This window comes from Tripterygium wilfordii, chromosome 11 (assembly GCF_013401445.1).
Source record: "Tripterygium wilfordii isolate XIE 37 chromosome 11, ASM1340144v1, whole genome shotgun sequence".
Lineage (NCBI taxonomy): Eukaryota > Viridiplantae > Streptophyta > Magnoliopsida > Celastrales > Celastraceae > Tripterygium > Tripterygium wilfordii.
Window position 1 is genome coordinate 3,954,175 of NC_052242.1, and position 21,388 is coordinate 3,975,562.

General features: G+C 37.0%; 3 protein-coding genes across 9 annotated transcripts; 2 read left to right on the forward strand and 1 right to left on the reverse strand.

Annotated features, from left to right (window-relative positions):
- Positions 1-395: 395 nt before the first annotated feature.
- Positions 396-3,411, reverse strand: LOC120009370 (polygalacturonase At1g48100-like). Its single transcript, XM_038859935.1, has 7 exons — positions 3,064-3,411; positions 2,573-2,701; positions 2,163-2,333; positions 2,023-2,070; positions 1,728-1,935; positions 1,202-1,392; positions 396-1,049 (listed from the first exon to the last, which is right to left on the reverse strand). The coding sequence occupies exons 1-7, from the start codon at positions 3,358-3,360 to the stop codon at positions 657-659; spliced, it is 1,437 nt and encodes a 478-aa protein (XP_038715863.1). The 5' UTR covers positions 3,361-3,411; the 3' UTR covers positions 396-656.
- Positions 3,412-7,210: 3,799 nt separating this feature from the next.
- Positions 7,211-13,008, forward strand: LOC120009371 (GPN-loop GTPase QQT1). 2 transcript variants are annotated; one of them, XM_038859936.1, is made up of 10 exons: positions 7,211-7,585; positions 8,276-8,320; positions 8,400-8,479; positions 9,046-9,120; positions 10,218-10,321; positions 10,453-10,609; positions 10,715-10,802; positions 11,433-11,505; positions 11,594-11,724; positions 12,639-13,008. In XM_038859936.1, exons 1-10 carry the CDS (start codon positions 7,494-7,496, stop codon positions 12,691-12,693), a joined length of 900 nt encoding a protein of 299 aa, XP_038715864.1. In that variant the 5' UTR covers positions 7,211-7,493; the 3' UTR covers positions 12,694-13,008. The 2 variants fall into 2 exon arrangements, with proteins under 2 accessions (XP_038715864.1, XP_038715865.1); XM_038859937.1 differs by lacking the exon at positions 8,276-8,320 and having other exon boundaries at positions 10,420-10,609.
- Positions 13,009-14,800: 1,792 nt separating this feature from the next.
- LOC120009708 (shaggy-related protein kinase epsilon-like) lies at positions 14,801-20,882 on the forward strand. 6 transcript variants are annotated; one of them, XM_038860393.1, is made up of 14 exons: positions 14,801-15,003; positions 15,687-15,771; positions 16,409-16,624; positions 16,734-16,826; positions 17,206-17,265; positions 17,352-17,624; positions 18,399-18,473; positions 18,562-18,618; positions 19,282-19,422; positions 19,519-19,569; positions 19,686-19,781; positions 19,882-19,965; positions 20,321-20,423; positions 20,528-20,882. In XM_038860393.1, the coding sequence occupies exons 3-14, from the start codon at positions 16,496-16,498 to the stop codon at positions 20,608-20,610; spliced, it is 1,245 nt and encodes a 414-aa protein (XP_038716321.1). In that variant the 5' UTR covers positions 14,801-15,003; positions 15,687-15,771; positions 16,409-16,495; the 3' UTR covers positions 20,611-20,882. The 6 variants fall into 6 exon arrangements, with proteins under 6 accessions (XP_038716321.1, XP_038716325.1, XP_038716320.1 ...); XM_038860397.1 differs by having other exon boundaries at positions 16,409-16,615; XM_038860392.1 differs by having other exon boundaries at positions 14,824-15,026.
- The last annotated feature ends 506 nt before the right edge of the window (positions 20,883-21,388 follow it).

Below are 21,388 nucleotides of genomic sequence, written 5' to 3' on the forward strand. Positions count from 1 at the left end.
TTGCAGAATCCAGCAATGGCGGAGATAGGGAAGATAAAGAGCTCCACTCCGGGTGGCTCGGCGCAAGATCCACCGAGGTGGAAATCGGTGGCACTCAGCTTACGGGACACCCTCCGACTGGTCCCACCTCGCCATGGATGGAGGCGGTTGTGCCCGGAACGTAATACACATTTCTTTCACATTCTGATTCTGATTTTTTTTTCTTCAAGTTATGATTTTCAAATTATAGCTTGTTTATATAGCTTACGGAATTGAAGTGTCTTGATGTTAGAGATCTAAATCGGCGAGGATTTTGAAAATTTGTTGTTTTCTGTTTTAATTTTAATATAGTAAGGAAGAGATTGAACAGGCAGAATTGTAGTAGTTTAAAATGAAAAGCAGTGTAATGAGTTTAATTAATGTGATTTCTTGCATTGGCAGTGTATTGGGAACACTAGTGAAGAATAAAGTTGTGCCGGATTCATTCTATGGGTTGAAAATTACTATTTTATATAGGTATCCCGCTACAACCCTAGCAAGCAAAGATTTCTCATTGTCAAGACAATTAGGGTTCGCCATAAATTGGTATAGACTTTGATACATGCTACGCTTCATGTAACGTTGGAGAAATTGTCTCATCCGCAGATCAAGTGTATGCATAAAAGCTTTGGCTAAGCTCAGCAGGAGTTCTGAGTTTTATGAGGTCCAGCGATGGATGTCTTGCCCGACTCTAAACAGTCAATTGGAGGGACAGTTGCAGTTCTTAGGTCTCCATATACCTCCCAACAGAAAGGTTTATTGGAATTTTCATTCTCTTGAACTGCTTTTAGCTGTATGGTATCTAGAGATATGTCTGTGCATGGCACACTGTCACTGCAAGCGAAGTCTACAGGTTTTATAGTGTAGGTTCCTTTAATATTTGCGTAGTTTATGCCTGATACTGCCACAGCTGAAGATTCATTACGGCATTTGCTCTTGTCACAGTAGTATTGGTCAATCATGATTGGAGTTTCGACTTCAGAAACTTGAATATTAGAGAACATGACTCCTTGTACTAAGCCTGAGCCTCCCTGCAGTCGAGCAATGAGGCTGTTAGATGGTTTCAGCCAAGCAAAATGTTCAGATTTTAATATGCTGTAAGTGCAGATGAAATAGACATACAGGTTTCTGCGGAATATTTTCTAGATAGAAGGATGAAAGTAGTGGTAGATGGTGTTCATACCTGCCACGTCTTTATCCTGACACCGGTTAATGTATTCTGCATGGTGACATCTCTGACAGTGATGTTTGAAACACAAGCCTTTGTGTTATCTTTGCCTAGCCCCCCAATGCTAATTCCATGTCCGGGTCCACAGTTGACATTGTGTATGTATACGTTTGAGCATCCAGTCTGTATAGATACACAATCATCTCCTGTAGAATATAATAGGAATTAATGTAGCTTTGATTATAATGCATGGAATTGGAAACTTTGATTTCTTGAATAACTTGTTCTGAGCTTCTAAATCTGTACCCTGCAATGTTTCTAAATGCATAAACTTTGTTGATGCATAGAATTTGTTTCCTATCATTGTTGTTAAGTTTAATATCAGGTGTACTTTTGGATTACCCCTGTTAAAATTTTAGTGAAGATTTGAGGTAACTTGTGCCTTCTACAATGTTATGATGCATCTGGCAGTATGCTTCTATTTTGTTTAAAATGTATAAATTGGTTTCACTGGTTATACTTGGTTTCTTTATAGAATTACCACAAGCAAGATTGGTGCTATAAATGAGCACATCTTTGGAGTTCTGTAGGTGGATTCCATCTGTGTTAGGGCTGTCAGCAGGAGATGAAACACTTATACTGTAAACCTTGACACCTGTGCAATCATCAAATTTCAGATGGGTCTGTGGACTGTTTTGCAGTGTTATGCCTGTGACTGTTACATCATTACTTCCATAAAATCTTAGTGCCTGCGTGCAGAAATAACATTGGCATATCAATCTCATCTGCAAACGTTGTGGTAAGGCTAAAATAAGCATTTTGAAGAAGAGGCTTACTGTTGGCTTGGTGCTTGGCATTTTGCTGCGGAGCTCATTGTATGGGTCCTGAACATGAATTGCATGAAGCGCATGGTTAGTTGTGAGAGATAAAGTTGAAGTTGTCTATTAAATTTGGTACTTCTAGCCTGGATCTTTACCTCTGACTGGAGATTATATGTGGGTGAATCATTCCACCAGACTGAACCTTGCCCGTCGATGATACCTTTGCCTTGGACTTTAATCCCTTTTAACTCAGAGAACACAAGCCACTGTAAGAGTCCTGAACCCCAGGATCCAGAACTTGTAGGAGCTATGATCTTGCCGTCTAACTGCAAGGTATCAGTTGATATTGTTGTGATTTCCATACTGTTTCTATTATATGGTAGATTGCTGGTACTTCAACAAGGACAGTCTAATTGGATGGGAATATGTATTGTCTTGCCTTACAGGGCCTAATACTTATTGGCATGGTGAATGTGAGAGATTTACCAATTTGTATGATCTGTTTTTGTTCCTTTTACAGCATGAAGAAAAACTATGCCATAGAAGGGGAAAAAGATACAATTACCTGAAAAACAATGTTTGGTTCACAGGGCCCTGAGAAGGAAATGGGTTGGACAAGAAACACAGACCCTGATGGAACAGCCAGAATCGATCCCTCGACTTTACAGGCAAGTGCCCACGCTGCCACAAATGCCTGGTAAGTGGTAAGAACTTCAGAGTTATATCACTAAATTGAGGAAAATGAGAAAGGTTTACTAATTTGAGATGCTGTGTTGCTTTACATCAACTAGCACCTTTCACACTGATGGCAGTATACTATGATCTGAGCTATAAACATTATTCGAGTCTTGAAGTAAGTGATTCTGCTTATGTTGGCAAGAGTTGCCACGACATAGATTATGAATATATATACACACCCTATCCCATCCTTGTTCAGAAAAACAGAACACAATCATGCTCAAGATGATGCAGAAAATGAGTTGTTCAATTTGAACACAAACTACTCTTAACAAAAAAATGAAGTGAAGAAAAGAAAGTAAGCTTCATATGAATCACCTTGGTATCATCGGTCTGGCCATCACCTTTACCACCGTAGTCCAATATATTGAATGTTGCAGAGTTGTCTACTTGTTGTGTTGGTATAGTTTCAGGCCCTCTCCCTGTCATGGGAAAGGCATAAGCTGGAAATCCTTCACTTTGCCCCCACTGATTTCCTGCCCTTGCATTGCATGTTTCCAAGGTAGAACACCAAGAAAACAAGATGGTTAGTGTTGTTAACATAGCATTACAAAGATTGGAACTGCTCATTTTTGTATTAGGAGAGGGAGGAGAAGGTGAAATGGGTTTATGCATAGCTCAATGCTTGTGATATAAAAGTGGGTTTATATAGATAAATGGAAGGTCATTTCACTGTGCACAATGGACACATCCTGAATACAGTTGGATATAGACAAAGCTTGCTATTTGGATGCATTACTCCCTCCAGTAACTTTTTGTCTTCCGTGGTTAATTTTTTTCGTCCTTTGATTATGTTATAAAGACAATTTAATTGCTTGACCTTAAAGTCAATGAAGAAGTTTGGGGATAAAAGAAACAAAAAGATCTTGTTAACTGGCATGATTTAAGGAGTGTGACATTGATTGTTTTAAGTAAGTTTGATGAAGTATAAGAAGGTACCAACGGCACACATGAGCCACTAATTGGAATTGGTAAGAATGATGTATATCACCCTGGTAATCAGGGTTCGAATCCCCCTTCCCTGTTTAAAAAAAAGTGCCAAAAGGCATTACGGATTGTTTTAAGATCGTGTTCTACTTGTATTTTACTCTTTAAAATCCATGGCAAGTGAGCACGTCTTGCACATATATATTTGACATTATACTAATTTAATTACTTGGACTGACTCAAGGTTCATATGATATAGTGTTGAAAAAAATGAAAAACTGAAGGTCATGGGCGACATGACCCAGCGATGAGCTTTTATAATCTTCAGAATAAAATAAAATAAGCAATGAAATGCTGGATATAAGAATTTCTGTATATTAAGAGCATTGACAATTATTATCTGTAAAAGTGGCTGAGTAGGGTTAATAGAGTATGGAAAGTATAGATTTTGACAAAATATCCTCGCAATGGTATCTGTTAAAGGTGCTCCAAAATAGAATATACTATAGTAAATCGAGCATTTGCTCTACTTCTGGCCCGCATGCGCTACTTTATAGTATACAAAAAGGCGTGTTTCCAAAAAAAATTATTAGCTTATTCTCTCCTTTCTCTCCATCTTATCTCTTGAAAAACTTATGGGCATGCAATTTTAATTGGGGTTTTTACCCATAAGGACAAAAATTAAAATTGTATTCCAAACAATGACAATCTAAAAAAAGCCTTTGAAAAAAGAACAAAGTCTATCAACTTACAAAAATATCCTCCCTCATTCTTCCTTCTTTCTTCTTCCTCCTCCTTCTTCCTTACTCCGCCATATCGGAAGTTGACCGTCCAGTCATCATTTTCGAAGAATGAACTATCAAAATGAAGCTCTAGGTTAGTCCGATCAAAGCTCAGTCATCATCAACACTCGATTATCATTCGAGTCGTCAAAAAAGCTTTGTGAAATCACGGTCACTGTTTGGAAAAGAGCTAGATCCAGCCAATACGGCCAACGCCGGCAACCATCAATACCCCTACTCAACTCCACGGACTAAGGCGCTCACCTTTGAGGTTTTATTACTTTTTCGAAATCTTTTTTTTTCCTTCTAAAATCGGATCAGAATCTGCAAATATTGTATCTGTTTCAGATCTGTTATGATATGTTATCTGTTTCTGAATTTCAAACCGACAACATTTCATTAAAGGCAGATAACATTTTAACAAGTCAAATAACATTATGACAGATATCAAATTAATCAAAAGAGATAACAAATCACCTCCAGTCTGTAGATCCCAAATCAAAACCAAAAAACCACGGAAATTATCATAGAAATTATCGAAAATAATGATGTGATGACAGATCGAAGGAAAAGAACAAGATCTACAAGTCTCGCGGTGAGTAGATTTAGTTCGAATAAAAAAAATTGAGATGAAAGATCACTAAAAAATGTCATAGAACTCTCGAATAAGCCATAAGGGGTATAGACAAAGCTTTCGGCAGTGTGGTCAGAGATGAATCATCTGCAGGAGGTATGTGCCATGTTTGAGGATAAAGATGAGGGTATTTTAGATGATAAAATCATATATTTTAACTTTTTATCTTTTTGAAATATTAGTTTCAAACTATATGTATTTTATGAATAAGAATTTTAAGAATGTCATTCTTAGAATAAAACTCTTCAATGAGAGACTAATATTTAATTTTCCCATTTAAATATTGTATAAATTTTTGATAGAGAAACTAATGCAGTTGTTGTTGAATAGAAATGATGCAAATTTCAAAAAAAATGATATTTAAGTAGATAAAACTTAAAAGAGAATCTGTAAAGAAACTCGACTACTGTATATAACAAAATCAAAATTAATATCACGAGAAGATCTACTGTTGATTGAAAGATTTGCTTCAACTTAATCTCACAATTAACACCATATTATATGTTCTAAATTCAACCATGTCATGCTGCATTATTATATACGCAATGATAAGTCGTGACTGAATCTTTTTCTACCAAAACTTCATGACTTTCTAGTCCTGGAATTGTGCTGCATACTTACATACATTGTACAATTCAATGATAGCTAGAATGATCCAGAACTCTTGATGTGTGGATTATCTTATTTGCATGATATATATATATATATAGAAATTTTCCTATGTGAACCAAAAGTGTGGACCAAGTTTGTGAACTTGTTTTTCAACCATAGATGTGGTGGGTCCCATAATAAATGTGTGGCCCCCACTTATGTTGTGTTTTATTACAACCATTGGATTTTGGTCCACAAACTTGCTCCACACTTTTTGGTCCACATAGGAGAATTCCTATATATATATATATATATATATATATATATAGATATATATATATATATATATATATATATATGGATATATTGAGGGTTCTAGACTCCTATAGGTCCTAAACATGTGGGCACGTACTGGAAAGAAAAATGCATCAAAATTTTCTTGGACAGAATCATCAATGGCGGCTACTCACATGGTGTAGAATCTTCATGTTTAAAGCAAAATCTTTGTGTGAGTGAGACGATGACCAATTGGGTTTGTCAAATTTGTTTGCATAGATAATGATAGAATTTGCACAAATATACTTGAATGTAATTTGTTACAAGTTGTTTAGTTTGTTATAACTTGTACGCTATATAATTGTGCCTTTGAGCAATACAAAAATAACTTCGATCCTGTCTCCCTCTCTTATATACCGCCCGTTTGGTGAGGCGTTAATCACAACGGAACCGTTAAACAGTTTTTCCGTTAGCATCAATTTTTAGTTCGCCAAACACCTCACAACATATTTCACAACTTTAAGCTCAGCTTTTTTTTTTTCCACAGCTTTTCCGCTAACATTGAAAATCAATCAAACTGTTTTACCAAATGAACTCATGGTATCGGAGCAGTAGCACGCTCCAACGAGTTTTTTTTCCCTCTCTCTCTTTTCGTCTTTCACCATGGTCACTGAGAGCACAGCCCAGCCACCTCTGTCACTATCCCAGCCAACTCTGTCACCGTCCCAGCCACCTCTACCCAGACCACCCTAGCCCTCAATTCTTTCAACTTGTCTGTTGTAGGCTATCTCTAATAGTTACTTGTTCGGATTTAAACCAATATGGGTTTGGTCAATCAGGTACGCATGAAATCCAATCCAGATTAGGGTCTGGACATGTAAATATTTCACAAACATATAATATTATCCAACCTGGAACCTTTTCTTTTTTTTTTTGCCATCCCTATATATCTCTCTCACAAATTCTCTTTATTCTCTCCTCTTCACTACAAATCCTGTCCTGTTAACGCGTACTTGCATTATCATGCAAACAAGCCCATAAACTCGGCTCTAGACCCAATTGCAAAGCCCAGACCACTAGAAACAAAGCCCGTATGTTAAAAAGCTTTAATGAAACCCAATTACAAAGCATGGACTAATTTTCCATCAGAGCATATTTAACAAAAGGCCCGTAAAACTGGGCCTAGCCTCTAAATTTTCAAACTGGGCCCAAATCAAAATCCAAGATCCTTTTCTAGTCTTCTATTTGTTTCAAGTTTTCAATACTTTCCCACCTGTGTCTGCTCTCTGTTTTCAACATCGGTTCTCCATCGCCGCTCTGAACCAGAGCTCTTTTGCATATGCAGTTACTCTGATTCGGTTGAATATTCAGTTTCTAGTTTCAGGTTTCCATCAATACAGAGTTTTCTCTGTCTCTGCTTGTGTTTTTGGGGGGATTTAAATATCATAAACCCTAAACCACCACCACCCCCAGAGGCACCAATTCAAAGCGGCAAAATTTTCTGTTGTAAGTAATTTGAGAGAAAATTAGTGAGGAAGATGGTGTTTGGGCAGGTGGTGATTGGCCCACCCGGTTCTGGCAAGACCACTTACTGCAACGGCATGTCTCAGTTCCTCCCTCTCATCGGCAGGTTTATTATTTGACTATCCTTTTCCTTCAGACCTCTTTCTCTTGTCATTTTTTTTTCAGTATAAACTTTGAATGGTAACTATTCAGACATTAACAATGCTAATGAGACATAGGAACACCTGTCACCTGTCTGTCTGTGGAATATGTTAAGTGGGATGATTGCTAGTGTATGGAAACGATGATTATAGTTTCTTTTTAGAGATGATTGATGGACCAAAGGTCTTCTCTTCCCTGGTATTATTTGTTACCTATTCCAATTTGGAACTCTTTTTTGTTTTTGCGAAGAAGGGCCTTAGCAATCATTATAACACAGCCTCTGGTGTGCTGAAGGGGTTTTTAGGCCGATAAGGTTGGAAGTTGTGTCGACACCAATCGTATTGTTACAAATGTAATTCTTGGATGTATAGCTCGATTGAAAAATTAGTAACCAGCTTGGATTTTTATGTCTCTGCAAATTTTTCGCCTTGGGTACATCCTTTTGACAAATAATGATATTTGAATATACTGCTGTAAGCCTTCAAATATGTGTTTGTTCTATTTTGCTAATGTGAATGGATGTAGAGTAAACTTGACGTCATACCCTGTGAAACCTTCAAACTTGTGTTTCATTCTTTTATTATATGCAAATAAATGTATTAAAACTTGAATTTATTCCCGGGATTAAAATTCGTTGACATTGCTACTTATGCAGGAAGGTTGCTGTTATCAATTTAGATCCTGCAAATGATATGTTACCGTATCCTTTTCTCAATATGTTTCAATAATCTTTTCCTATACTCATATTTGATGAAAAAAGTTTCCTTCACATGATTAAGGTATGAGTGTGCTGTGAATATTGAAGATCTTATAAAACTAAGTGATGTAATGGCAGAGCATTCTCTTGGTCCCAATGGAGGTAAGCCCACTTTATTGCTATAACTTCCGTGAGTGTTTATTGGACAAACTATTCTGAAATCCCATGTAAAAGGAAAAAGGCAAGATCACTAAATCTAGTTTATTTGAAAGCCCGACGCCGGGGATTCACTGAGCCACTGACTACATTAAGGAGTAGCACTTTCAAAAGTACTAAATATGCTATTTCTTTTACTGGTTAATAAGCTTTGTTTCTATCGGCAAGTGCTTGTATATTAGATGGAAGTAGAAATCTCCCCCTAAGGGCAGATGATGAGGTGCCAAGCGTTACTTCATGGTGCTATAATATGATCCTTTTTTTTTACACCAAAGAAACTGGTAAGGGAATCACGTTGACCTTTTTTTTTTCCCCCTCTTTGGCAAAGGCCTTTTTTGTGGTTTTTCTTTTTGCGCCCATGGGGGAGGGGAGGAAGAAGGGTTTTTTTTGCTGGGGGGAAGGTTAGAACGTCAGAATATTTTTGAAACTGGGCAATGGTTTTCCTACTCGATAGCCTAGTGTCTATATTTTTTTCTTGCAATTCCTAAGTTATACTTTTTGTCTGCAACCAGGTCTGGTGTACTGCATGGATTATTTAGAGAAGAATATTGACTGGTTGCAATCTAAATTGGAACCTCTTTTGAAAGGTTAGTATATTATGTCTTTACTATTTATTTAAGTTCTTAGACTATGCAACTTTACTGTATGCATGCTCCATTTTACTTTGTTTTCTCATCGCGAATCTTTAGAGTATTTTAAGGTCACTATCAAGTAACTTAGCCTGCATTGGGAACTGGGGAATTGCTTCATATGCTTCTGTTCTCTCCAAAGCTATATTAAGCTTTGCAGTATCCAAATAAAGTTATATCGGTTGATGAAAGCCGAAGAGATATAAGTATACTTTATTGATCTATAAGGAATATTTTATGAACAAGTGCCTTAGGTAATCAGGCAAGAACTAAGGATAAGCTGTAATCATAACTATAACGAGTGCCTTAGGAATCAGGTAAAGAGCTAAGGATAAGCTGTAATCATAATTATTTGTCCGTTGTTCACATACTATACTTTTCCAAATTTTTTTACGCAATACTAAAAGTTTGAACTATGGGCATAAGATTACCTGAATTGAATGAGAGATGGGATTTAATAGTGTAATTTCCCATGAGCTTGTCAAATTTCCTCATGCTGATGACATTGACAATTATAAAAGCCACTCTCATGTACAAGACTCTCGTAGTGGCGGGGTTGGATACCAGCATGATGTGCTCAGATCTTACCCCACATAATATGTGGAGGGACTTGTTTATAAGAATTGAACATGTGACATTTAGGTTGCACCCTTGCAATTCTATCACTGGGCCACATGTCATTGGCAATTATATGGCTTGATTTCTTGTGGATATAAATTTCCTTATGACAAAATGGAATCTAATGTGCCTCAGTATACTGAAATTTGGCACTATGTTTTATATATTCTTGGCTTTTTCATTCTTTCGTGGATGTGCTTGATGGATATCTATGGTTGTATGTGCACTTGCTTGCAGGTCCGTATGTATGTCTACATTTCTTTTTGTAAAGCCATTTGATAATTGCTGATTTGGGGAATGAAATCAAGCAAGATACCTTACTATTATAATATAGTTATTCCACTTTTGAGCAATAACAAGAACAGTGAAGAAAAGCCTGCTGCTGAAATAACTTAGGATACTTGGTGGTTTCACTGCATCATACCTTTTCTTTGCAGATCACTACCTTCTCTTTGATTTTCCGGGGCAGGTGGAATTATTTTTCCTTCACTCCAATGCCAAGAATGTAATCATGAAGCTTATAAAGAAGTTAAATCTTCGGGTATGATTATTTGCAGTAGTGCTTTTGTATTTTCTGAACACTTCTGCTGAAGCCTGAGTAGTTGATGTGACTTCAGATTGATATTCTTGATGTTACTGGAAGAATTTCATTGGGTTCTACATTTTATGCAGTTGACGGCCGTGCATTTAGTTGATGCCCATCTTTGCAGCGATCCTGGGAAATACATTAGCGCATTGCTTCTCTCATTATCGACCATGCTACATCTGGAACTCCCGCACATCAATGTGTTATCTAAAATTGATCTTATTGAGAGCTATGGAAGGCTAGGTTGGTTGTAGTTTTTTCTTTTAGTACTGATTCTATAATGTTGCATATTTGATACATAGGTCTTTTTGCTAATGATAGTTGTTTTTTTGTTTTCATTCTTTGCAGCTTTTAATCTTGATTTTTACACAGATGTGCAAGATTTATCGTATTTAGAGAAGCATCTTGATCAGGATCCTCGTGCTGCTAAATATAGGTTTTGCTATTAAGAAATTTATCAAGTGACTTGTGTTCATCACTCATCAGTTTGCTCATGTAGTCATGTGATGTTGATTTTCTATGCCATTTTAACTCTAGTTGTTTCTTTTCTCTGATTCAGTAAGATTGTTTAGATGGTTGTTGCTAAGATCTTTCTTGTTGTAAAAGTCCACCTCCTCCTAATGAGATTTTTTTCACTGATAAATGTCATAAACTCATGTGTAGAATTATAAGTTCAGGCAAATTTGGGGAATTGTTTTTTGTTGGATACTTTTTGGGCCCCTGTTCATATGGTGGTTTTTATATGGTACTTTTTTAAACTACCAGGGAACTTTCTGTGAAGGTACCTTCTTTGATAATTTTGTGTCAGATGTTATACTGGTATTCCTGTTGCAATTTTGTTGTCGGCTAGTATGCACTCTGGGATATAATCACCCAGAGTGGTAGGGGTACATGCACTGATGCAATCAGGTTTTGGTAAGGTTCAAGGCCTTCGATCATTTTGAGTTTACTGCCAATGTTGTCGGTCTGAAATGGAATCACATTTGCTCTTTGATGAAATGCATTGTTGCTTTAATCTGCCTTAATCTGCTTTCTTGATATAAGCTTGTTCCCATTGTTGTTGCAGAAAGCTCACGAAGGAGCTCTGTGATGTAATTGAAAACTTTAGTCTCGTAAACTTTACAACCTTAAATATTCAGGTCGGTGAACTTCCCTCCATTTCCTTGTTCTTGTTTCATTGGATTGCATTTCGTGGATTGTGTGTTATTGTCCAGCAATCCATTTCAGGACAAAGAGAGTGTTGCGAATCTTGTGAAACTAATAGACAGTAGCAATGGGTACATATTTGCTGGTATCGAAGCTAGTGCTGTTGAATTCAGCAAGATTGCAGTCCGTCCAGTTGACTGGGAATACTACAGATATCCTTTTACTCATGTTTTAATGTTCAAATGCTTTCCTTGGTTTTGAGAGTTAGTTTTAAATAATAGCTCGTCAGACTTGGGAGGATTAGAACAACTTGCATTGTCTTTTTGAATCGGACCTATCTCTTGGAAGTTATACAGATATTTTCATTGCCTTCATGAGAAAGATCATGTCCAAATATTTCCCTCTAGGTTGGTTTTATGCTGCAACAACAGTACAGATGCATGTCTTCCCCATGCTGTAGTAAAACTGACTTCTGTCCTTTGAGGAAAGTCTTTGATAAATCAGAAACATAGTTAGTCCCGTAGTCATTGCATGCGATAAATTAGTTGCCTGAATCACTAGTAACACACATTACTTTGTTTGTTTATTTTGATTTTTGTTCTCTTTGGAATTTCTAATAAGCGCCCTGGGCATTTTTTGATAAGTTACGAGCTTCTATTCCTAGTTTGTTGAGGGAGGAGGCAGTCAATCTTGCACCTTGTGCTAGTCTAAGGTGCTGGCTACAAGTCAATGCTGTTTGGAAGCTTATTAGAAAGAACTAAGAAGAGCTCTTTTCTTTTTTGGACTTTTGTCACTGTATGATTACGAATTCTTAAGGAAGTCTTGCTCCTGAATCTGCAATTTCTGTTCTATCAATTGAACCAGATTTATGATTGACTGATAGTCTGGTGAGTAAATCACCGGTGTGGTTTAATGAGATTTCCCTTATGCATAATATCGGGAAATACTTTTTTTAATATATTCATATATATATTTTATGTTTTTGAGTAGGCCATACATTTCATGCACGGTTTTAAGAGAAATGTCATCTCTGGAGTTTCTAGGTTAAGTTGTCCATTCTCTACAACCTGCAAATGCTGATTTCTATTGATGAGTTTATTAAGTTTTGCTTAACAGAACATCCCACAGCTGCTGAAGTGCAGGAGAAGTATATGAAGGATGATGAAATAGCTTTTGATTAAGAGAACCAGGGCACCGGGTTTATTTGAGAATTGTCTGCTTATTTTTCATGCTGTATTTGCCTCTAATGACTTGTGGATTAAATGGAACTTTATCCTGTCGTGTTCCAATTTTTGTTGGATGTATCTGGAGTTGGATCAAGATGAAAAGAATGGTGTGTGGATCGTACACTGTAGCATTGTTCATACTTCATAGCATCAAGATTAGTTAAACTGTTAACAATGTAATACGGTTCCTTTGTATGTTTCCTTTGTCAGCGGGGTTTGATGTCTAGATATTTATTTAATCAGCATCAAAGCAGAATTCTTGTGAGTTTATCTTAAGGTTCTTGTGAGTTAATCAGATTTTTTTTTATTTTTGTTTTGACTTATTAATACAAATATGAGGTGATATCGATACAAATTGGCCAGAAGCAGTACATCCTCGAAACAATTACAAGAATATAGGTAATTGGCGATATCAATGGAGAAGACATGGGATGTGTTTTGACAAGCCTAACTAACCTTTACATTTTTTCGAGACCACTTTAAATGTCACAAACGAAATGGACTTGCTTGGTATCCTCTCTGCAGCTGAGACTGAAGGTAAATACATAACACACACGACGACCACTTTTCTCTCTCACATGACATACCTATCAACCATTTTCTCTCGTTTTTCTTGTTCTAAGGGCTCATATTTAGGCCTCGGCATCTGGCCGAGCAGAAAATTTACGGCCCAAGTCTGGATTGACCATTCGGATTTCTGGCATGGCTTGGAACAAAAATGGTAGCCCAAGGACGACCAAAGCCAAGATAAATCAGGCTTATGAGACATGCTTTGTGCCCAGGTCAATCCTAGGCCAAGCTTTGGGTTAGGGTTGTTCGTTTGAGCCCAAATTTGATCCCAACTCGGCCCTGGCCAGGCCTCAGTCCCATGATGAGATTTGGTATTGGGTTAGTCTCGAGTCGAGTTTCGATCCCGGGTGAGTCTCTGGTAGGGCTTTTGTCGTTGGCTGGGATTCGGTCCAAAGTCGGTCTCGGGACAATCCCAGGCTGGGTTTCGTTCCCAGGGCGAACATTGGTGCTATGTCAGTCCCGGTCAAGGTTTCAGTCACGGATTGGCCCATGTTAGTCTCGGACTAGATTTCTATCCCAATTCAATCTCGGGATGGGTTTCTGTCTTGGGTCTGCCCAGGTCAATCTTGGCTAAGGCATCAGTCCTGAGCTGTGTTTCTGTCTCAAATTTGGGTCCATGTTATTGTTCAATAGTTGGGGTTTGAGTCAAGCTTTTGGCTTGTTTGGCCCACCCATAAGTATTTTCAGGCTGTCCATGCCCTATGTCTTTTAGGGCTTGGGCCGGGCTTTTACCCTTGAGCTCGGGCTGGGCCTTTGCCTGCAGGCCCTTTGGTGACCCCTACTAATATTTGAATCAATGACAATAACTATTTCTATGAATCAAGAACACGGCTTCACGACATCTTACATGATGATCTTATTTTTAATCAAATTCATGTTTTTCATTTTTGATTTAGGTACGCAACCAAACAAACAAGTTGTAAATATGTTTTCATTTTCTTATTTCTATTTTCTTGTTCTTGTTTTCATAATTTTTTTTATGTGATACCAAATAAGACCTTAATCTATACATATATATTTTTTTCCTTAAATGAAACAGAAAGAACAAATTGTTCCTACTAATGCTCATGGATATCGATCGCGTGCCATTGAAGCTGCTTTAAAGAAGTCTTTAAGAACACAGACTACAATTGTTTGCAGTAGAAACACCAATAATGATTTACAGTTGCATGAGATTCATATATGCTATAAGCGAGATTACGCCAGAATCCCATGCGATAGGCCTTTTCAGCCTTGCGGGGGTGCAAAGTATAATCCTACATGGTTCCCTAAATATGAGCCAAATGAAGACTAAATGAGCATCTCGATCGGTTTGTTTGAAGAAAAATCAAGTTTTATGAAATCGACGGTTCGTATTCTACGGGAAGATAAACCCTCGCGTAGCTAACATTTTCTCTGTTAGTAAAGCTGGTCAACACATTGACGTAAGTCTAAACCAACCCAACCACTCTCTGCCACGTCAGAAACCGAATACTTCGATCCCCGACGGACGTCAAAAAGAAATTCTCAATCAGATTTGACAAATACACCTCTTGGGTCCGCTCTGCTCGATCAGAATCGGAGAAGCACGAGAACAAGAGCATCCAAAGAGGGTCTCGTTCGAAGTCAGTCAAAACTCTCAAGAAATTGCTGAGACTTGAAGAAAACAAAGACTGTAAGGGTTTGGAGCTTTTTGGGTGGAATCGCTTGCGAAATGTGAGTAATTCGGTGTTTCACTGGTAGGGTCCTTTTCCTTTCTCTTTCGTTTCCTTCACTGGTACAGAGAATCAAATTTCGTTGCAAGTAATTTAAAGCTTCTCTTTCTCAATTAATAGCTTATGTAATTGGAATGCCTGACTTGATTCTATAGATCGCCATTATCACTTTAGTATGTTTTTTTTTTTATTGTAAGATTTATAGGTTCGTGGATGAGTGGTATGATATATTATATCTCAAAGTGGGAGAGCTTCCTGTCATTATTGCGGGTGGTTAAATTGTTCTGACATTCAACTTTTGGACTACTGTTAAGCAAGTTTTGTTCATGGCTTTTGATTAAAAGTTGCTAGTCATAACAATGGATCAGCGATTTCATTTTTTGTACAAATGGTGCTAGCTATAAGTTTCTTAAAGATATTGGCTTGGTAGACTTTAATGGAACCAGCTCAAATTCTCTGGGCTCTCAAAATTGTGAGACAGAAATATTGTTTAAAGTATTGTTGATTGTGCATGTTGCGGAGACAATTAACTTTGCAAAAATTGTAAGAGAAATAATAGAGGGTGCAAGAATAGAGTGGGAAAGTGAACTTCTTATATGTCAGTATGTATATGTAAAAGATGAGTGCTAAAAATTTCCCTTTGCTTGAATGCTAATTGCTAAAGCTCGTTATCTTTTTCCACAGCCATGAAGGTTTGAAGATTGAAAAGTTACCAAGTTGAATGACTTTAGCACTATTCTATCTATCAGAAGGGAGGAGTATGTTAGAGGTGATAGTTATCTAAAAGTCCACATTCTAAATTATGTAATGAGCCGATTGTCTCAAGTTATTGTTAGTCAACTGTTGACCATTATACAATGATGGTCAAGAAAGCAGAGTTAGTGACTTGCCGCAATAATACATGTCGACTTCTAAGCCCATAAATCCAAGCTTTGCATGTTCTCTGGATTAATAGGATTATTGGATTGCGTTGCGGTACCCTCAAAATTGAGAGTGAACCGGTTTATTATTAGCACTGCATTTAGATAACTGTCTCTGACTCTCTATATATTTGCTTGTGTTATAATACAATTTCCTTGCTTATGATGCAGCATCACTACTCATTAGGTATATGAAGGAATTATTTCAACTTTCCAAAAGCATCTGACTTATTTTATATTTTCACTTCTTTAAACTTTCATGTCAATACTGGAGAACATGTTGAATCTATTAATTCTTCCCAAAGTTAACTGCCAAGTGCCAACTAATGAACAACAGTTCTTATTAGGTTATCAGTGGTCCATGCTTTGTGCTTAATAATTCTCTCCCCATGCCTGGGAAAAAAATTATAATAAACAAAGTCCATGCAAATTTTATTGAACATGTGGTATGTAGTGTATGATATCATTTTTTTCTTTTATTCTCAGGTCAAAAATGCCTTACTATAGCACGGATTGTGTGTTGTGAAGGGCTGTGAACATTTGGTATTCTACTTATATTTTGTTATACCATAGATGGCATCAGAATCGGATGCTTCAGCATCTGCTTTTACTGCTGAAAAACCTTTTGGCAATGCAATATTTGTTGATAAGCTTCCCGAGGAAATCAATGAGATGAGGATCACGGATGATAAGGTTGAAACAGTGAACGTCTTATGAGTTTTGGATCTGTTGGAATCTGCTTGTTGGGGATTTTTTTGTTGTTGTTTATTTATTGTATATCTTTTCTGTGTTGACTGTTTCTTTGTGATAGGATGTGGAAGCAGCAGTGGTAAATGGCAACGAAATGGAAACAGGCCATATTATTGTTACAACTATTGGTGGTAGGAATGGTAAACCTAAACAGGTAAGTTTTGGTGAGATAAGAGATGTTATCTATTTTTCCTCTCCATTAATTTCTATTGACACCATGATGTAGGACAGCGTTCGCAATCCTCTTTTAAGGAGTTCTTGAGAGCGATTTTAAGCATTTTTGGTTAAATCAAGAATATAGGATGGTTTGAGTTCTTGAAAACAATAATTAGGGCTAGAAAAAATAAGAGCGTATCTAGAATGGCTGGAAAAATAGATAAAAACGAAGAAAGAAAAGAGAGATTTACCTAAGCATCACACCTACTTATTTTTGTTGTATGGTAACATATTATGTTTTTAGGCAATGTCTATTAACGTTCTATGACCTAGCACGTACTATTTACTTTAAATGTGTTTTATTTATTTTGCCTCAGACCATAAGTTATATGGCTGAACGTGTGGTTGGACAAGGCTCCTTTGGAATTGTATTTCAGGTTATACATCTCTGGCCTTTCATCGGATTTATAATTCTTCTGTCCAATGTGCTATGGTTTTCAACCACATTTTTTCTATTTTTCAGGCCAAGTGTCTAGAAACAGGAGAATTTGTTGCTATCAAGAAGGTTTTGCAAGATAAAAGATATAAGAATCGTGAATTGCAAACCATGCGCCTTCTTGATCACCCCAATGTTGTGTCACTCAAACACTGTTTCTTTTCAACCACCGACAAGGATGAGCTCTATCTCAATTTGGTGCTTGAATATGTACCTGAGACTGTTTATCGTGTGGCAAAGCACTACAGCAGGGCAAATCAGCGGATGCCTTTAATATATGTCAAACTCTACACATATCAGGTTGTATGCAGTATCGGAGAAATACATGAAATTCTATATTCAATGACAAAGAAGGAAGAAAAGAAATTTACTTTCATAGATTTGAGGAAAATAAAGGGGAAAAAAACATTAGTTTGGGTCCTTTGGGACTGATTATTATAATATTTCAAAACCCAATTCTTTGTACTTTGCTATTTAGCTCTAGATGCTTTATCAACTATTTCATCCTCTTGAATCCCACTTTCATCTTCAGAAGTAGAGAATTTTGCTGAGATTTTGTTTAACAAACGCGGTGTTTATCACTTTATTTGCTGGAGTAAAATGCTCAAATGCTTGTTTCAGACATATTTTATGCGTCGTTTGTGCGTTAACATGCTGACACCTAGGGTTTAGAAGTGGGACTCAACATTCTGTATGCCATGCAATGACTCTTGCTGTTATGAAGGGGTTGATTTGGGTAGGGTAGGTGTTGAACAGGTTGACTGATAATGTAGTAGAAAGCTAGTATGTAGCTGAGTAAGAAGGAAGAATAATAGGGTTGATGAACTGATGGAGGATGAAAAACATTAAAAAGCCACTGTGATCAAGAAGCCTGGTGTTGAATTCCAGAACTAGTTCCATTTTATCAAAGTAATCTTAAAGGAGAGATATTGAGCCTGTGATTAGTCCGGTCGCAAAATATCTTGGTTTTTGAAAAAAAAAAATAGTCCCTCAAATGAGTGGTAGTGGTCTATTTGCTGTCTACCTCATTAGATATTTCTAATGTTGTATAATTCTTGTTGGATCTATTGGCAGATTTGCAGAGCTTTGGCATATGTTCATGGTGGTGTGGGAGTCTGTCACAGGGATATCAAGCCACAGAATCTTTTGGTTTGTATGACTGTATTTATCTAAATCCTTAAAACTTCAGGTTCTTTTGATTAAATGATTATTAATTTTGTTATCTCTTTTGTTGCAGGTCAATCCCCACACTCATCAGGTTAAGCTTTGTGATTTCGGAAGTGCAAAAGTTCTGGTACAGTATTATTGCTTGTGTATTACTTTCTTAGGTCTCCCAGTTTTATATTCTGAGTTTAGAACGGAGATCCTATTAAGTTGGAGTTGTTGATTCTTGCGATGTTAGTATATTAATGAGTATGTAATGAAACTAGCCATAGTTAATTATTTCTGGGAATATTCTTTGTTAGTGGCGTGTTTTTAAACAGATGTTCCGTAATTTCCCTTTTTACCTTCTTTTCTGTATCTTCAAACTTTTGTTTTTGAAAATATCTTGTTTGTTAAAAATGACGAGAACTTTCCAAGCTGTGCTTGTCGATCTCCACTTTCAACTTTGAGGGAAGAGTTCTGAAACATTGTTGGCTGTTGAAATTCTTATACTCAATTGAATCAAGGCAGTTCCGACCATGACTATATTTAATGTGCATGTATACTACATCATCTCTGTAATATCAGATTAATGCACCTCAGCAATTCTGTTTGTGTTCCCCTGGAAACAAAGAGAAAATACTTCATTTTTTTTTTCCATCTCCCTTCTCTCTTTCCTCCCCCCACCCCTGTGTTGGGTTGACCAGTGGATTCTTTGTTGGGAACTTAGTAGTGCTATTTTTCTTATGATAGTTCATAGTCTTTTCTCTTTGTGTAATCGGCTTCAAACTTCTTGATCCACAATTTTTGGCAGGTCAAGGGCGATCCTAATATATCATATATTTGTTCTCGTTATTATCGAGCACCTGAACTCATATTTGGGGCTACAGAGTACACAACTGCAATCGACGTTTGGTCTGTGGGTTGTGTCCTTGCTGAATTGCTTCTAGGACAGGTTCTCTACATGCCTTAGAATTTTACTTTTTCCTTTGTTATTAAATGTGAGTTAATATAAATATGGATTTCTGCTTTCCTTCTCTTGGACATGTAGCCTCTCTTTCCTGGGGAGAGTGGAGTTGATCAGCTTGTTGAGATTATTAAGGTAGAATCTTCGAAACCTTTCTTGTGTAGGATGAAAGCTCTGTCTTAGTTATTTTATAAATTTAACATGTTGTTTCCCATTTATCCACTTGAATCAAAATTCTTCTGCATGCTTAGGTACTTGGCACACCAACACGTGAAGAAATCAAGTGTATGAATCCAAACTACACGGAATTTAAATTCCCACAAATTAAAGCTCATCCATGGCACAAGGTGAGAACTCTTGTTCCTGTGCTGACTGTTGTGCTGTTTATGTTGCTGGACTTCTGTATCTTTTTTGCATTCTATCTCATGACTTATTGTCTACGGACAGATATTCCACAAGCGTATGCCTCCTGAAGCAGCAGATCTTGTCTCAAGACTTCTCCAGTACTCTCCAAGTCTAAGGTGCACAGCTGTAAGTATTTACTTTTTCCTGTCATTGTGGTTTAGCGTAATAAGTAATAACAGATGTTTTGGCTTCTATTTTCTACAGTTTTCATCTTTACTGATTCAATTATGCTAAAGTATCCTGATACTGTTTTCAAATTCTCTATGAAAATATGTGTACTTATTTTACCAACACATTATGTGTCATCATGAACTCATATCTCATCCTATGAAAAAGAAAGTTAGGAAAGTGGTTATTCCAATTCTTGTAGAACGAGTATTTGAATTAGTTGTATTGTGCAATGTCCTAATGCACTGTGCTATTTTTCCTTATTATATTATCGTTCAAATCATCCCATGTTCTCACCTCTTTATATTTGCAGTTAGAGGCTTGTGCCCACCCATTTTTTGATGAACTTCGTGATCCTAATACCCGTCTACTTAATGGACGTCCCTTGCCTCCACTCTTTAACTTCAAGCCTCAAGGTTCACTGTTTTTTTCCAGTCACTCTTTCATGACTGCTTCAGTTTTGTTGCTCACAAATTCGAAATTATAATGAGTTCTGAACAACGACCCTGTGTACTTGCAGAGGTGAAAGGAGCAACTTTGGAGCTCTTATCCAAGCTGATACCAGAACATGCTCAAAAGCAACGCCCCTTCCTTGCTTTGTAGACTGATGTGTGTTGACAGGTTCCCAAGTATACTATGTAATTTTATATCTGTTGTGGTGTACATTGTCCGTAGAATTCAGGAACCCTGCTGTTTAGGGTGTTAAGGAAAAAGAACAGTTTGAATTATGAAAGGTTCCTCATTTCGTTTCGCCTGGAAGGAAACGTACTTGGGCTTTCAAAATCATGATTGTCATCCCTTTTGTTGCCCTCTACATCGACTCTAATGTAAAAGCTGGAATGCATTGATTTGGTTCAAGATTACGACTCCCTAAACTGTTTATTGTTTAACCTTCTTGTGTGTGCATGTTCATGCATCTTTGGCCATGCAATGAGAAATTCAACTTGACTCTGCATCCTCTTCATGTCTTATTCCCTATTGTGGTGTTGATACAATGATTTATATTAGCCCTAAGATAGGGCGCACGACTTGGACATCCTTATGGGAATGTGTCCAAGCTCTTGCCCATGAAATTAAATGAGGATTGTCATGACTGTGATTTGGGCAAAATGAAAAGAAAACTATTTTGTTTAAATATCAATCATTCCAATGATTGTTTTGAACTTGTTCACATAGACGTTTGGGGTCGTAGTAACCTAATGTATATTGAAGGTTATAAATATTTTTTAACAATTGTAGATGACTATTTTAAGATGACCTGGATTTTTTAATGCATTTCAAGGATGAAACAAGAAAGCTCATTATAGGTTTTATTAACTTTGTTAAAACCCAATTCATAAAAAGAATTAAAACAGTAAAGATAGATAAGGGTAGAGAGTTT

Coding starts and splice junctions, on each gene's coding strand:
- LOC120009370 (XM_038859935.1), bottom strand. CDS start 3,360: ATGCATAAACCCATTTCACCTTCTCCTCCCTCTCCTAATACAAAAATG. Junction 2,702..3,063: donor GCCAGACCGATGATACCAAG/GTGATTCATATG, acceptor ACCACTTACCAG/GCATTTGTGGCAGCGTGGGC. Junction 1,050..1,201: donor TCAGGATAAAGACGTGGCAG/GTATGAACACCA, acceptor GCTCGACTGCAG/GGAGGCTCAGGCTTAGTACA.
- LOC120009371 (XM_038859936.1), top strand. CDS start 7,494: ATGGTGTTTGGGCAGGTGGTGATTGGCCCACCCGGTTCTGGCAAGACC. Junction 9,121..10,217: donor ATTGGAACCTCTTTTGAAAG/GTTAGTATATTA, acceptor TTTTCTTTGCAG/ATCACTACCTTCTCTTTGAT. Junction 10,610..10,714: donor TGAGAGCTATGGAAGGCTAG/GTTGGTTGTAGT, acceptor CATTCTTTGCAG/CTTTTAATCTTGATTTTTAC.
- LOC120009708 (XM_038860393.1), top strand. CDS start 16,496: ATGGCATCAGAATCGGATGCTTCAGCATCTGCTTTTACTGCTGAAAAA. Junction 18,619..19,281: donor TCGGAAGTGCAAAAGTTCTG/GTACAGTATTAT, acceptor AATTTTTGGCAG/GTCAAGGGCGATCCTAATAT. Junction 19,782..19,881: donor AAGCTCATCCATGGCACAAG/GTGAGAACTCTT, acceptor GTCTACGGACAG/ATATTCCACAAGCGTATGCC.